Genomic DNA, 15702 nt, shown 5'->3' on the forward strand with positions numbered 1-15702 from the left:
GGGTGCAGGTCTTTCTTTGGAAGTAATAGGGTCTTGCTCTTTTCCTTGCAAGTTGGAGCTGTCTGGTGGTGGACTGTGCTTTCTTCTAGGGGAGCAGGTCCTGGTGAGGAGGGAGGGTTGAGTGGCAGCCCTAACAGCACAGTGAGGACAACTACCTGGTGAGGGGCTCCCCTCCTGCCAGTGAACGCTGGGTTCAGGGCACACAGGACATGGCGTCAGCACGTGGAGAGCTGCAGGTGGTCTGGGTGCCTTCTCCTAACACTTGACCCTAATTCAGAAGTAGGAAGAAGCGCCATCTGACATAGAGATTTGCCAACTTTACTTTCCTTGACATACACACTAAGTGCCCAAAATGTACAATTTTTAGATACGGATTATAGAGCAAGAATTAAACAAAAGACAGGGTGTGGCTCAGAGGCTTGCCTGGCATGTGAAGTCCTGGGTCCCCAGTACTGGAAAAACACACACGAGGAAGCCCTCCGGCTGCGACGCCTCCCCGTCTGCCCTCCCAGAGCTGCCCTGACGGTGAAGCTGGCACGTCTTCTCAGGCGTGCTCTTCCACTGCCCTGTGACCTGAGGGTGGTCCTGTGCTTACCTGCCATGTGGTTTGCATGGATGGTCTGCCGCTACCCGTGTGTCCCATCTGACTGGTGTGTGTGCAGCGTCTGAGTCACTGCTGCAGAGCCAGCCTGGCCCGTGGCTCTGTCAGGCCGTCTCCCTCCGCTCAGGCCACCAGGCTCTGCAGGCCTAGACCTCCACCTGGGCAGGGCGGGCGGGCAGCCGGGCAGGTGGGCACTAGCCCACATTTAGGTGGGGTCTGCCAAACGCAGCCTCTGCACATGGAATAGACAAACTGGGAAATACCTGCTGCTTTTTTCTGAGTACAGTAATTCTGAGTTTCAACTATGTGAGATTTTTTTGATCCAGGATTCACACCCTGCTCCCCCTGTGTACTGAGGATAGAACCCAGGGGCACTCTACCACTAAGCTACATCCCCAGGCCTCTTTTTAACATTTTTAGACAGGGTCTTACAAAGTTGCCATGGCTGGCTTCAAACATGTAATCCTCCTGCTGCAGCGCCTGAGTTTCTGGGATTACAGGCATGCCACATTGCACCAGTGACCCAGGGTTTGGTTTTTGTTTTTCTTCTTTAACTTTATAAAATGTTGCTGGACACAGTGACCAGGCTTATAATCCTGGCAGCTCAGGAAGCTGAGGCAGGAGGCTCGCAGGTTCAAAGCCAGCCTCAGCAATTTAGCAAGACCCTGTCTCAAAAAATAAAAAGGGATGGGGATGTGGCTCAGTGGTTAAGTGCCCTTGGGTTTAATATGCAGTAACCAAAAAAAATGTTGTATGGTCACTTGATATTCATATTTGCAGTACTCAAGTTCTCCTTTGACTGTGCTTTACTCAGTAAAGTAGCTGTCATGTTTTCTTGCAGAATAAAATTCGCCCTCATTCCAGGGGAGAATATAATGTTTACAGTACCTTTCAAAGTCATGAACCAGAGTTTGACTATTTGAAAAGTCTAGAAATTGAGGAAAAGATTAATAAAATTAGGTGGCTGCCACAACAGAATGCTGCTCATTTTCTACTGTCTACAAATGGTAAGAATTTTTTTTCTTTAAGTGACTGTGTGAGTTAAAATTTTGTTTTTAACTTTCTGTATGTGTGGATTTCTTTTTTTTAAGACATTCTAGAAATTTTTTCTGGCTTAAACTTTTGAGAGAATAAGTTATCAGCCATAGTGGCAATTGATAGGTTAAAAATTCAAAATGTACCCCCAAGAACCAGTATTGCAGTCACTACTCTACATCTTTATTTTACAAAGCCATCTGTCCAAATTGGAAATGTTCGTGTTCGCAGGCCCCAGCCCAGACACCAAGAGAACTGTTTTCTAGCATGATACCTAAGTAATAGTGGTGCCTGTTATGGTTTTTCTTTTAACATGAAGAATGAGGTTTTTATTTTCAGATAAAACTATTAAATTATGGAAAATAAGTGAACGGGATAAAAGAGCAGAAGGTTATAACTTGAAAGATGAAGACGGACGGCTTCGAGACCCATTTAGAATCACAGCACTGCGGGTAGGTGTGCGCTCTGTCTTGAGTTTTCAGCCCCGTTGCTCAGCTGTTAGCCAGTCTGTGGAGGACAGGGAGCCCCGTGTTAGCCAGTCTGTGGAGGACAGGGAGCCCCGTGTTAGCCAGTCTGTGGAGGACAGGGAGCCTCCTGGGCCGCCTTCTTGGCTCAGGAGGTGCTCCTCATCAAGCAGGTGCCCTCGTGGACTCTGTAGAAGCCGCACACAGAGCTCAGAAGCACAGCCAAGGTGCCGGCCCCAGGGAACAGCGCCCCCCTGGGTGGTAGCTGGGCTGAGTTGGGAGGGTAGCCTGTGGGCAGAGGGTGCCTTTGTGGTGGTGTTTGTGGAGTGGCTGCCCGAGGACTGGGACACTCTGCTGCTCCTGAACCTTCGCCTCAGCGTGTCCGTCCATGAGCACCCTTGCTTCTAAGTGTCAGATGCTCCCTTACCTTTTGGTACCCCCTGAGCAGTGTGAAGTGACCATAATTCATCGGTTCCTGTATGAGATTTTTTTCACTTTTTTACATCTGTGTTGGGTAAAACTTAAAAATTTCAGTGTCTTTATGATTGTTCTGGTCTGAGGGTGTCTTAAATTAAATGAACTAATTTAATTAAATGAACTTACAGGGCTTAAGAAAACTGGACTAATGCTCAGACAAGACAGGGAAAGAGCTTCCAGGGGCAGGCTCAGCAGTTACCAGCACCTGGCCAGAGGGGTCCTGGAGAAGGCTGCCCAGTCCCAGGGGCTATGGCTATTTGGAAATCGTTGGTCACCTGATTTCAGGATGAGGTTTAAGCCCTAGTTACACGCATGCTCATCAGTGGAAGACTAGTTAGCGAGCACATTTCAAATCAGTGGCCAAGGGTCCCAGAAAGGGTGCTGTACACTGATCCCCACCGTAACACACCCCAGGCCCCACTGGGCATGCTTGCAGCCCAGAGTGGACATGGCCTGCTCAGGTGCTATTCCTTGAGCTGCATTGGGAGGCCAGTGATACAGCAGCAAAGCCATCACCACCTGCAGTGGACAATAGGTGCAGCTGGGGTGAGCGTCCCAAGCAGTTCTCGGACTCCCTACCTGTGATATTACCACTGCCTTCCCGGGGCTTTGTTGAGGCTGAGGAAGGCAGTGTCATTTGCTCAGATCAGCCTATGGGAGCCCAGATACTCTCTTTGGAAACACTGGCAGTTTCTGATACGCCACACTGCTGCAGGTGCATCCATGAACCTGTGTAAATCGCGTGGTGACAGTCTCACTAGCGGATCCATCGTCAGTACTGTCAGTCTTGTGAAGCAGGAGCCTCGGTGACGAGGGCCATCCCGAGTCCTGTGCAGTCTGTCCCTCTCCCACCACGTGTGTGCACAGCCTGCTCTCAGGAGTCCGTCTTCCTCCCAACCAGACCCTGCACCGCCCCATAAGCTCATCTGCTTGTTTTGAAGAACCCACAGGTCTTATCAATCCTTTGATAGCATTAGCCTAACTAAAACTATGTGCCAGCGGCTCACGGGGAACTGGCAGGCACAGTTGGCCATGGTGTGAGGATGTGGTCAGGGCCAGGTGGCTGTGTCTGTGGGCTGAGGTCTGTATTTGAGTCACAGAGGGCTGTTTCCGTGACTGAGCCTACCTGGGCAGCGACCACAATTGCTGGTTTTTAATTTTTTGTTTTAGTGCCAGAAAGGAGTTTGATTAAAAGAAGGACCCTGAGCATTGTATATCCTCTTGTTCTGATGAGAGGTCTGTCAGAGGATCATGACAAGTGTGCTTTATTCCTGCACATGATAGAGCCGACACTTCTGCTCCTGGGAAGTGAACCCAGGGGTGCTCTACCACTGAGCTACATGCCCAGACCTTTTTATTTTCATTTTGAGACAGGGCCTCACTAAGTCGCTTTGGGCCTAAGTTGCTGAGGCTGGCCTTGAACGCGTGGTCCTCCTACTAAGCCTCCTGAGTAGCTGGAATTTTAAGTGTGCATCAGCATGCAGCTCCCCAAGTCATTTTTTGCAGAATTTGGCCAGAGAAGACGCAGGTGAGAGATTCTTCCCGCCTTCAAGGCTCCCTTTTGATGTCTGATTACCAAAATAACAGAGAACACTCTCCCTAGAATTGGTTTTGGGTGGCAAGGGTCAGGCCTGCACTCTTGCTCTGCCAGGCGCCCTCCTCCACCTCGTCCCTTCGGCACAGCAGACTGTTTCCTGGAGCCCCCCAACCACAGCACTCAGCACAGGTATGGGGAGGGTGCCTTCGCCTTTTCTTCGTGAACTTGACTGAAGTGTAATATACGTACCCAGAAATGCAGCTGCTGTGGAAGCGTCTAGCCCGGGATGCTCAGACTGGACGTGCCACGTAGCCAGCCCCAGATCAAGAAAAAGCGTCCTCAGCTCCTGGGTGCCCTGGGGCGCTCTGCCAGCATCCTGCACGCACGCGCGCGCGCACGCACACACACACCTGTCTGAGGCCCACAACTGGGCAGTGAGTGCGGTAGTGAGGGAGGCTGTGCTCCTACCACAAGGTGGGCACAGGGAGGGTCTCCACACCTTCCGGGGTGGTGCTGTGCGTACCTGGTGGAGGCCGCCAGGGACACAGGTCTCTGCTGCAGTGAGCTGGAGTCAGCCTCAGCAGTGAGAGCAGAGGAGGGACTTGGCTTCCTCTGGCTACAGTCCTGCTAGCTGGTCACTTGGGGGTGTTGCTGACCCTAAACTTAGATCTGTCCCTTTTGTTACCTGCTCCACAAGCTTTGATCTTATGCTGCTGTGACCCTTTTTTTGAATTCCTATTTCCTTCCATTTTTAGGTTCCAATATTGAAGCCCATGGACCTCATGGTAGAAGCAAGCCCACGACGAATTTTTGCAAATGCTCATACGTATCATATAAATTCCATTTCAGTAAATAGTGATCATGAAACGTATCTTTCTGCAGATGACCTGAGAATTAACCTGTGGCATTTAGAGATCACAGATAGAAGTTTTAGTATCCTTCACCAAACAGCCGACCGTGTGTCTCCTTGGGGTGGTGGTTCAGTTGTTCCTTATGCACATCTGTGCCCACGCATCTCATATCGAACCTTTTGAAGACAGTTTGCTGCCTAGTAGCCTGTGATGTAAGTTCTCTGATTTATCATCCCTGGAAGTACAAACTTCTTTCTATCTTGGGGAAAGTTCTTTGTAGGGGATTGACCTGAAGTCCACAGCCCCTCTGATTCAGATGTATTTGAAAAATCAGGGTTTTGTTTTTTTCTTCTAAATTTACAAATGGTAATAGAGTAGAAAAAATTTCTGTTAGAATGACGTTCAGCCCCGTGTGAGAATTCTGAGCCCTTGGTGGCATGGCCACCATCCTGCCTTGTGCTCCTGAGATGGCCGTGCACCTCCTGCCTCCTGCCCTCCAAAGAACTGTCCAGAGCCTGCCTGTGACTGGCAGGAGCTCAAGGCACTGTTTGCAGTCTGACCAGTGGCAAGAGCTGCCCAATGTTGCTCCACCCTCACCTGAGTCTCTGGGAGGTCTCCAGGTTCCTTGCTCACCAATTTGCCCTGGGAATAGCAGCCACAGCTTTCCAGACTCTGGCTCTGTCTCATGAATGCAGGGGTCATTGGGCTCTGCCTGGGTCCCCTCCTTTGCTACTGCCACCACACGTACCACCAGCCTGAGGCTGAGCAGCTGTGGGGTTGATTGTGTCTCCAGTCTCTCTGGACACTCTCTCCCTCTGGCATCCAGTGACTCAAGCTGTGGACTCATAGTCTGTGTGTGTTCTTGCTGTCTCAGCTGGAAGGTGAATCTGGTCCTCCCTATTCCAGACTGGCCCAGAGTATTCTGCCCACCCCTGTTTTTTGATGGACAGATTGCCGCCTTTCACAGCCTCTGTTGGCATTGTTCTGATGACTCAGCAGGCTCTTACGTGGCTTCAGGTGATCCTGCAAGCAGTCTTTAGACCTGGCAGTGTTTGCTCTATGATCCCATGGGACGAGTGTGGGGCTCTGCAGCGGAGCGGGCCAGTGCAGGCTCTTGCTGGTGGAGGTCTGCAGGACGGCAGTGCAGCAGCAGGGTGAAAGGTCAGGCACCTGTGGTGTGATGGCCACGGCCATGCGAAGCTGCTTCCTGGTGTGCTCCTGGGGAGTGTGACGTGTGTGGTCAGCCGCCCTGCATGGCCGTCCCTGCCTTGCCCGTCCCTGCCTTGCCCGTCTTGCTGGCTGTAGCTCACCCGTCTGCAGGATGTGCCTTAACGCCTCTCTCCAGACATCGTGGACATCAAACCTGCCAACATGGAGGAGCTGACGGAAGTCATCACCGCCGCCGAGTTCCACCCACACCAGTGCAACGTGCTCGTCTACAGCAGCAGCAAGGGGACCATCCGGCTGTGTGACATGCGCTCCTCCGCCCTGTGCGACCGGCACTCTAAGTGTAAGGGCCTCATTTAAGTTCTCTTCCCAGGTGGGGCTCCATCATGGCGGGTGCTCCTGGAGGTGGGGCTTGGTCCTGGACGGGCTTCACGAAGCCAGTGCTTTCAGGGCCAGCAGTGTACCTGTCCCTGAGCCTCAGTGCCTCATCTGAGCTCTTCCCCAACGGGGTCCACTGGGCACCATCGTGGCCTTTACCTTCACACATGGAGCCTGGACTAAGGTTGCCAGGAAACACTGACCAGATCTCGTTGAGCTCTGCTCCCTCTGCAGCCAGCTCCCCAGGGGGCCCGTCTTCAAGCACTGAGCCTCCAAGTCCCTTCTAGGTGAGCAAGTCTTGGTTTATTTCCATCATCAGCCATAAAGAACAGGCCCGTTGGGCACAGTGGGGTGTACCTGAGGTCCCAGTGTCTCCATTGGCAGTTGGCTGAGGCAGCAGGGTCCTGTGAGGCAGGAGGCTGAGGCAGCAGGGTCCTGTGAGGCAGGAGGCTGAGGCAGCAGGGACCTGTGAGGCAGGAGGCTGAGGCGCCAGGGTCCTGTGAGGCAGGAGGCTGAGGCAGCAGGGACCTGTGAGGCAGGAGGCTGAGGCGCCAGGGTCCTGTGAGGCAGGAGGCTGAGGCAGCAGGGACCTGTGAGGCAGGAGGCTGAGGCAGCAGGGACCTGTGAGGCAGGAGGCTGAGGCAGCAGGGACCTGTGAGGCAGGAGGCTGAGGCAGCAGGGACCTGTGAGGCAGGAGGCTGAGGCAGCAGGGACCTGTGAGGCAGGAGGCTGAGGCGCCAGGGTCCTGTGAGGCAGGAGGCTGAGGCGCCAGGGACCTGTGAGACAGGAGGCTGAGGCGCCAGGGTCCTGTGAGGCAGGAGGCTGAGGCGCCAGGGTCCTGTGAGGCAGGAGGCTGAGGCAGCAGGGTCCTGTGAGGCAGGAGGCTGAGGCAGCAGGGACCTGTGAGGCAGGAGGCTGAGGCAGCAGGGTCCTGTGAGGCAGGAGGCTGAGGCAGCAGGGACCTGTGAGGCAGGAGGCTGAGGCAGCAGGGACCTGTGAGGCAGGAGGCTGAGGCGCCAGGGTCCTGTGAGGCAGGAGGCTGAGGTGCCAGGGACCTGTGAGACAGGAGGCTGAGGCGCCAGGGCCTGTGTACGGGCACTCTGTGTCCGGCGCCCTGCCCAGGAGGGCTCTGCAGGTTTCCTCTGGCGGGTGTCACTGCTGGCACAGCCCCGGCAGCACCTGGAGGAGGGTGCTCCCTGGCTCCTCCTCAGCAGCCGTCCGCCGCTTTCTCTCCCAAGTGTTAGGAGCTCTGTGCTCCTGATAGAGTGCCTGTGAGGAGGAAGACGTGCTCTCACGTCGGGCCTCACCTTGAGCAGTTTCAGAGTCCTGGAGTGGGTCGTTGGTCAGCAGAGTGACCCGCTGGCACTAGCTGGCCTCAGGTTAACTTCGTGCAGAGCCACCGACCTCACAGGTTGCTAGTGGGAAAAGGCAGGGGAGAGCCGAAGCAACTGACAGCCGCATACCTGCCCGAGGCGCCGAGCCAGGGCCTTGCGCTAGGGCGGCTGGTGGCCCAGAAGGTCAGGGGGTGCCTCCTTCTGGCTGGCCAGGTAAAGGGAGCTCTGTCAAGTTTCTGCAGAGAATGCAGATTTTGAGAAGGCACAAGAGCCTTTCACAGTTAGAATGTGACTTCAGCGTGGAAGCAAACCCCTTTTGCTGACTGACTTTGGCCAGGGGGACCATTATGATGGTTAAAATCTGGACCACCAGAAGGGAAGGGTGTGGAAGGGCACGCCTGTAGTCCCAACTATTGGGAAGCCGAGCCTCAGCAACTTAGCAAGACCCCATCTCAATGAAAAGGACAGGGCACCCCTGCATTCAGTCCCTGGTACAAAACCACCACCACACCTGGACCACTGTGCTGCAGGGTTGAGGTGGTGGTCAGTCTAGCAGAGCCACCAGCTGTGGACCTGCAGAAAACAGGCACTCCCTGAGAGGTCCAAGCACCACACCTGGGGTAGCACGTATCTTCCAGTGATGGACAGGACAGATCGTGGCATGCGCTGGCTGGTGCCATGAGGGTCTCGGCTGGGGCAAGGTCCCTGAGGTTCTGACTCAGCACCTACTTGAGATCTGGTGCCTGCTTCTGATCTCTCTGCCTCGGCGGTACTGGCAGAATGTCTTCGCTGCAGCTGTGCAAGTGAAGTCAGAAGATGGAACAGTTTCAAGGCTGAACCTGTGGAGTCTCACTGAGGGGCTGAGACCTACTAAACTTTAAAATGATTTGTCTTTTGATTTGAAACAGAAACTAAAAGTATTTTATTTTGTTTTTCAGTTTTTGAAGAGCCTGAAGATCCCAGTAGCAGGTCCTTCTTCTCAGAAATAATTTCATCCATATCCGATGTCAAATTCAGTCATAGTGGTCGGTACATGATGACCAGAGACTACCTGTCAGTGAAGGTGTGGGACCTCAACATGGAGAGCAGGCCAGTGGAGACCCACCAGGTGCATGAGTACCTGCGGAGCAAGCTCTGCTCCCTCTATGAGAACGACTGCATCTTCGACAAGTTTGAGTGCTGCTGGAATGGTTCTGACAGGTGAGCCGCGCTGTGGGAGCTGCGGTCCCTGGGGTCTCAACGGAGCCCTTGGGAGGGTTGCCACGGACAGCTGCCGAGGGGCACATGGGTGCTCGTGTGCTCAGGCCCTGGCTGACGGCGGTCTTGAGTGGAGGACACTGAGAAGTTTCTCCCCCCGCTCACGTCCCTCCACACGTGGACAGAAGCAAAGCCCCAGTGCTTTTGGAGGACTCAGTGGTGGTCTGTTCTGCTGTGCTTGTTATGCCCACTGAGCAAGCCAGAAGGAGATGGGGATTGCTCAGTCTGCAGGGGTCTGCTGGTGCTCTAGGTCACCCAGGGCTTTGGGGAACTTGCCTTCTGGGCTTTGCTCCCTCTTGGTTTCTTCTGTTCAGTCTCACGCTGAGGAGCTCAGTTTCTCCACGTAGTCAGCCTGTTGGGCATCGGGGACAAACCTTTCTGAGTCTGTGTACAGACTAACATGCTAGCCTAGAGCATTTACGGAGAGGCCGAGGAATTTATTTCTCAGGTCACAGGAAGCAGCATGACCTTTGTGCTGGCATAAGTTCCCAGAGTGACTTGGGGCCCAGGCCCAGGCCAAGGCCATGCAGGCCATGGGCTTGCGGCCAGCCAAGGCACGCTCAACTTGGAGGAGCCTCTGCTGTGAGGACAGCAGTGGGCAAGCCCGCACTTGGACCTGGCTCCCGGGGTAGGGCAGGCAGGGCTCTTGCACCTTTGACGGGTCATTCCCCTCTTCCCTCAGCCTCTGCTGGGCCCTAGGACTCCCCAGACTAAAGTCACCTATGCAACTCTCAGAAAAAATTACCAAGCACCTGTAGAAAAACTCCACTATGAGCAGCCAAGACAACAGCAGAACTTGTGAGAATTGAGGGGTTGAAATCGCCTATTATAGAATGTAAAATAAGGATGCTTGAAACAGTTGCACATTAAAGGAAGGAACCTGAACACGGAGTCACAGACCATTAAAAATGACCTAGGAAATTTGAAAGCAAATCAGACAGAACTACACAAAACGCAAGATACAGCAGGAGACAGTCCACCTATGGGTCTAGCAGCAGATCCAGTTCAGCTAAGAGAGTTGGCATCGGTGACAGAAGGGTGAGCCACAGAAGCAGAGAGACTGAAGGGTAAGGGTAGAGGAGCGTCTGTGTACAGAGGAGCATTTAAAGTAGCATAGCCAGGAGTGTGTTCAGCTTAGGAAAGCCTGGACACACAGATTTCAGAGGCATAGACTTCTGCAACAGACAATATAAAGGCACCCTTGTGCACATCACAATGGCAGTGCAAGACACCCCACACAGAGCAGATCTCAAGAGGAGCCTAGAAAGGACGCAGATCCCACATGGAGTGGCCCTTGAGGCTGAGAACAGACCCCAGCATCCTCTGTGGAGATCTCTCTTGGTCCAGTGTGTGTTGCTGTAAGAGGATACCCGAGGCTGGGGCATTTTATAGGGAAGAAGCTTGCTTATTCTCTAGTGCAGCTCACAGGTTGGAGGCCAAAAGGTGACTCCATCTGTTCAGCCTCTGGTGATAACCAGACAGCAGCACCTGGTGAGTGCACGTGAGTCAAAGGGCAGGAGAGACAGCAGAGAGCCATCCACGGAAGTTAGCCTCTCTTCAGAATAGCCTCCTCGTGGAACTAGCCCAGTGTCTTAAGAAAACCTCAACCCTTCAAGAAGGCAGGCTGCTTGAGGCCCCACTGCCTCATTTCCTGTGCACAGGGTTGAGCCTCAGCCCGAGTCTGGCTGGGACAGCCATGCCAGGCATCAGGTGTAGCGGTGTGTCATAAGCACCCAGCTGCCTTCCTTGTGCCAGAGAGGGCCATCACCAGCCTAGGGTCACTTGTTGAGACAAGTGGATATTTGAGAGATCATATGGGGTAAAGGCATTTCCAGTGGGAGGTGGATTCAACAGTAACAGGAGACCATAGAGGAAGCACGCCATAGTTTTGCTGTAGGGTGTTCCCAGCAGGAGGGATCCTGGAGAGGATGTGGGATCCAGTCAGGCCAGCAGAGCAGCGGCAAAGCCGCAAGCCAGGTGAAGGCCCCATGGCCACACGAACTGTCAACCTGTCCCAGCTGGCTGGCTGTGCTCCAGGGACAGAGGCCAGCCCCCCATAGTGAGGAGTGAGCAAGCTCTGAGAGTTTAGGGGCTCAGAGAAGCAAATGTAGCTCACAGATGAACACATCCAGAACGAGGTCAGCAAGACGGGCAGAGCACAGCTGTGGAAGTCGACAGGAGGGAAGAGGGCAAAGGAGGCACAGGTCGTCCCCATCCACAGCCAAAGGGGAAGCCACACAGGGTTGTTGGGAGTGCCAGGAGGGAGGTGCCCTGCCCTGCGTGGGACTCTGGTGACCGCCAGTGGAGCTGGGAGCCAGGACCCCCAACCCAGGTATTGAGTGGGGGACCCACCAGCCATCCACTCTGCAGTGTAGTCCTGAGCAGCAGTGAGAGTGGACCTCTTGAGGACATGCCGTCCAGCCATGCCAGGGCCGGGGTGTAGTTAAGTTAATAAAACACTCACTTAGCACATAGGAGACCTTGGGTTTGAACTCGAGCACCCAAAATGAGTCTGTGACAAGGTGCACACCTGCTCTGGTGAGAGACTGCGTGTCGGCAGAGCCAGAGGACTCTTGCTGGTGGCGTGCACAGTGGGATGTGGCCTTCTTGGTGACGGACACATGGTTGGTGCTGCGCCGTCCCTGAGGCCTTTTAGTTTACCTGAAATATCACAAAATACATTCAGTTAGACCTCCCCACGAGCATCCAGGAACTCTATTCACCTTTGCTCCTGAGAACCCTCCCCGTCATCCTCTCTGGCCGTGTCTGAGGGACAGGATGAGATGAGGCGGAGGCTGTGGCTGCGGGCTGCCAGCTGCCAGTGCACCAGGCTGCCGGCCTGGAGAGGCGCTCTGTAGTGATGGGAGTGCAGAAGTCGGGCTGGGAAAGGAGCCCTGTTCAGGACGGATGGCAGGTGGGGTTTGTCTGCTTCTTACAGGATCGTACATGAGCTTTGGTAGGAAACACTCCGCTCTTCTCTGACCACTGGTTCTTCAGTCCTGGTACCTGAAAACTCGCGGGTGCTGTGGAGAGAGGGGCTGGTGGGGTACGGCGTGGTGCTGGGTGCTCAGTGCTCCTCTCTTGTCTCGAGCAGTGCTGTCATGACGGGCTCCTACAACAACTTCTTCAGGATGTTCGATAGAAGCACTCGGAGGGACGTCACACTGGAAGCCTCGAGAGAGAGCAGCAAACCCCGAGCCAGCTTGAAGCCCCGGAAGGTGTGTGCAGGCGGGAAGAGGAAGAAGGACGAGATCAGTGTGGACAGCCTGGACTTCAACAAGAAGATCCTCCACACAGCCTGGCACCCCGTGGACAACGTCATTGCCGTGGCTGCCACCAACAACCTGTACATATTCCAGGACAAAGCCAACTGAGGGAGCCTGCAGAGGCCACGTCTCGTGCAGGCAAGACGACGTCGTTGCCCTCTGCGTTCAGAGTCTGCACGCCCTCCCACAGAGGAAGAGCTGGCCTCGCCACATCCTGGCCCGGCCCTGCCTCAACCCGGGAGAGGTGGGTGCCACTGCTCCAGAGTGAAGCCCACTGGCAGCAGAATTGCTGGACATTGCTCAGTAAAGGCCCTTACTCAAAATAAATATATTTATTTAAGTCTGAGCCTTCCTTTCCAGTTTATAGACCAAATAACTAACATCCAAGGGAAGAGGTGTCATCAGGCCCTCTCCCCACCCCTCCGGCTCTTCCCTCTCCCTGCTGTCCTTGGTCCTTCACCTGGACATGGGGTGGCCCCTGAGCCCAGGCAGGTGTTCTCACCTTGTGGTGTGCCCACTCAGTAAAAGCAGCATAGTACAGAGTGCTTTTGAATCCAAACAGAAGTTGTTGGCTTTTTATTTACTTCAATTATGTGTAATGAAATCATGCAGGATTATTCTTGGGAGCAACTTGAGAAACTTTGGTCCTCCTTTGGCAGAGTGGTGGAAGGTGTGAAGTTCTTCAGATTCTAAACACAACTTTTCCCAAACTGCAGTGGCTGTCCTGTTTCTGTAGAAATAGTCCGTCCACCCACCAGGCAGGGCTGGGAAGGAAGATCACAGGAAGAGTAACTCACTGCTGCTGAAAACCAACACCTGGCCTCAAGTAGGCCTCAGAGTCACTACAATTGAAAACATGTGCTTTCTTTTAAAAGCCTTTTTTAAAAGTACTTTGGGGGAATTATACTTTTTAAACATTGCTGAAGTCACATGCATGCTTTCATACTGCATTTCAAGCCAGCAGAATCAAACCGTTTTACCTGCTGCCTGATGCCACCAGTACCTTGGTGGTTCATTTCAAAAGGTCTTTGATGTCAAAAATCGAGGTTTCCCATCCAGAGTACAGAGGTGTGCCATCACTACGTGACACAGGATTGCCTCCATGGGACGAGGCCCGTGAGCCCCGTCACAGTGCCCCCGCCCTGGGTGGAGGGCCGGCTCTCACGGTCCACTGCCGAAAATGAAGGTGTGTTTTGATTACTAATGATACAGATATGCAAGGACAAAATGTCGTCACCCTGAGTTGATGTTAACAATGCCACATTAGTTCACATTAAGTTAGAAACTGAGAACATAAATGCCTTTATTTTATTTAAAAGTAACTCTCATTCTGTGTCTTGGTTGTGACGCCATCAAGAATGTCAGAGGTGTGGAACAGTTGGCCGGCATAGTCAGCCCTCGTCCTTAAAATCGGTTCTCGTAAAACAGGATTGTATATATTTGTTCCAACTATTTTGACCAAAAAGTTTAATAAATTTTAAATGATTTAACTGGATTTGCACTGTGTATTTGGACAACTTTTTTCATCTTTAGGACATATGTCCCACTAAATAGGAAACCAGCCACTGACACCTGGGGAAGGCAGAGGTCACTGTAGGTTCATCTGCGGTGGAGTTGTCCCCAGGGCCTGCCCCGGCGCCCTGTCCGTTTCCCCAGCTCCCTCACTGTTGTGTGGGCATCACAGGTCCTCTCGGTGGCAGTCAGAGGTGCAGCACCTGTTCACGTCTGCGCGCGAGTGCTTTGCAGAGGGGTGGAGAACTGCCGCCGCCCCTTCCCTCTGCCGCATCAGATTACACCGAAGCCCTTCTCCAGTCCAGCCACAGGAGGATCCTAAGGCTTAAAGTGATGTTTTGTTTATACTCAGGCTTAGAAAGTCTGTCATTTTTCTTGTTCTAAGCCCCTGAAAGTGAATTCTGTGCACCTTTTGTCCGTGAGATTTAGCACTCTAGCCTTCGGATCTCGACAGGTGAACGAGCTTTACTGATGTGAATCTAAGCATGCATTTTTCAGCTAGGCACTGTAGCACACGCCCGTCATCCTGAGGTCTCTGGAGGCTGAGGCAGGAGAATCACAAGTTGGAAGCCAGCCTGAGCAACTTGGGGAAATTCTCTCAAAAGGTTAAAATTTAGAAAGAACTGGGGATGTAGCTTAGTAATAAAGTACCTTTGTGTCCAAAGGAGGAGGGGGATTGCATTTTTCCGGGGCCCTTCCCACCCTTGCTTCAGTGCCTGGATGGAACCCAGGTCCTTGTGCGTGCTGCGGTAGGTGTTCTACCCTGGAGCTGCACTACAAGCCTAAATGTGCATTTTTAAAGAGAAAGACTGAGCTTCTGAAAACCAGTAATGCCATTAGAAATCTAATCGTTGGCATTCATGAGCTGAAGGGTAGTGCAGGTGCTATTTAGAAACTTCGTGCCCTTCCTGTGAGGCGCTTTAAATTGCAGCCTGTCAGCACCAGAAGCAGAGCCTGTGGGTCCAGTGCCTGCAGGCCCAGAGGCCTTCTCCACCACTCCTCTCAGGAGCAGCTGTCTTAAAGGGGATGAGATGGGCATTCCCAGAGGGCTGTCTCCACCTCTCTCAGGAGCAGCTGTCTTAAAGGGGATGAGATGGGCATCGGGGTGGACCCTTACACTCTGTCCTTTTAAACATGAGCTGTCTGGCACCAGTGCCCCTGGCATCAGCAGGGGAGTGATGGAGAATGCCCACCAGTGGGAGTCCATGCTGCAAGACCCTGGTGATGGTGTCCTGCAGTGTCTGTGGGTGGAGGAGTACTAAGTGCCTGGTGTCTGCAGGTGATTCTCAGTTCTCAGCCCAGGTCCAAGACAGGGTTTGCCAGGACTGGGCTGCGGGTGTTGAGCAGGAATGGGTCACATTTCCAATGTGATCTGTCCCAGAGGTGCCATGCCCAGAAAGTTCTTGTGTGAGCTGGCATACAACTGACCAGTCCCTGGGCATTGCAGATGATGGTGAGTGCTGCACAAGGACCCACGTGCACCAGCCTTGTGCCCTGCTTGCCCTTGTGGCGGGCCTGCCATGGGGCACATGTGTGCTCCCAGGAGCTGCCCAGTGCAGCTGAACTAAGCAGCAGGCCAGTGGCTTCAGTGTGCAGGGGTGTGGCCAGTGTTGACCAGACCTGGGGAAGGGCAGTCCTGGTGTGGACGGCAGCCCCTTGGGCACAGGTGCAGGACAGGGGCTTTGATTCTGGACGTGGGCTAGAGGGACACACTGCCCACACAGGTATCGCTGTGCAGGGTCAGGTTCAACTCCATGCATTCTGCTCTGTAGAGTGCTGCTGGTGGTGCAGGGCTGCAGGCTCTTGGGCCATGGAGCTTGACC

The 15702-nt window shown here is 53.6% G+C and overlaps 1 protein-coding gene across 2 annotated transcripts in view; it reads left to right on the plus strand.

Moving 5' to 3' along the window:
• Ppp2r2d (protein phosphatase 2 regulatory subunit Bdelta) overlaps positions 1-13862 on the plus strand; it is a 38142-nt gene extending 24280 nt beyond the window's left edge. Inside the window, exons 4-9 of one of the 2 annotated variants that reach the window (XM_047552748.1) lie at positions 1443-1608; positions 1976-2088; positions 4870-5047; positions 6311-6475; positions 8783-9044; positions 12196-13862. In XM_047552748.1, coding sequence (XP_047408704.1) covers positions 1443-1608; positions 1976-2088; positions 4870-5047; positions 6311-6475; positions 8783-9044; positions 12196-12475 — 1164 coding nt within the window. In that variant the 3' untranslated portion in view covers positions 12476-13862. The remainder of the gene's footprint in view (positions 1-1442; positions 1609-1975; positions 2089-4869; positions 5048-6310; positions 6476-8782; positions 9045-12195) is intronic. The other variant, XM_047552749.1, reaches the window with a different exon arrangement.
• The last annotated feature ends 1840 nt before the right edge of the window (positions 13863-15702 follow it).

This window comes from Sciurus carolinensis, chromosome 5 (genome assembly GCF_902686445.1).
Source record: "Sciurus carolinensis chromosome 5, mSciCar1.2, whole genome shotgun sequence".
In the NCBI taxonomy this organism is placed as follows: domain Eukaryota; kingdom Metazoa; phylum Chordata; class Mammalia; order Rodentia; family Sciuridae; genus Sciurus; species Sciurus carolinensis.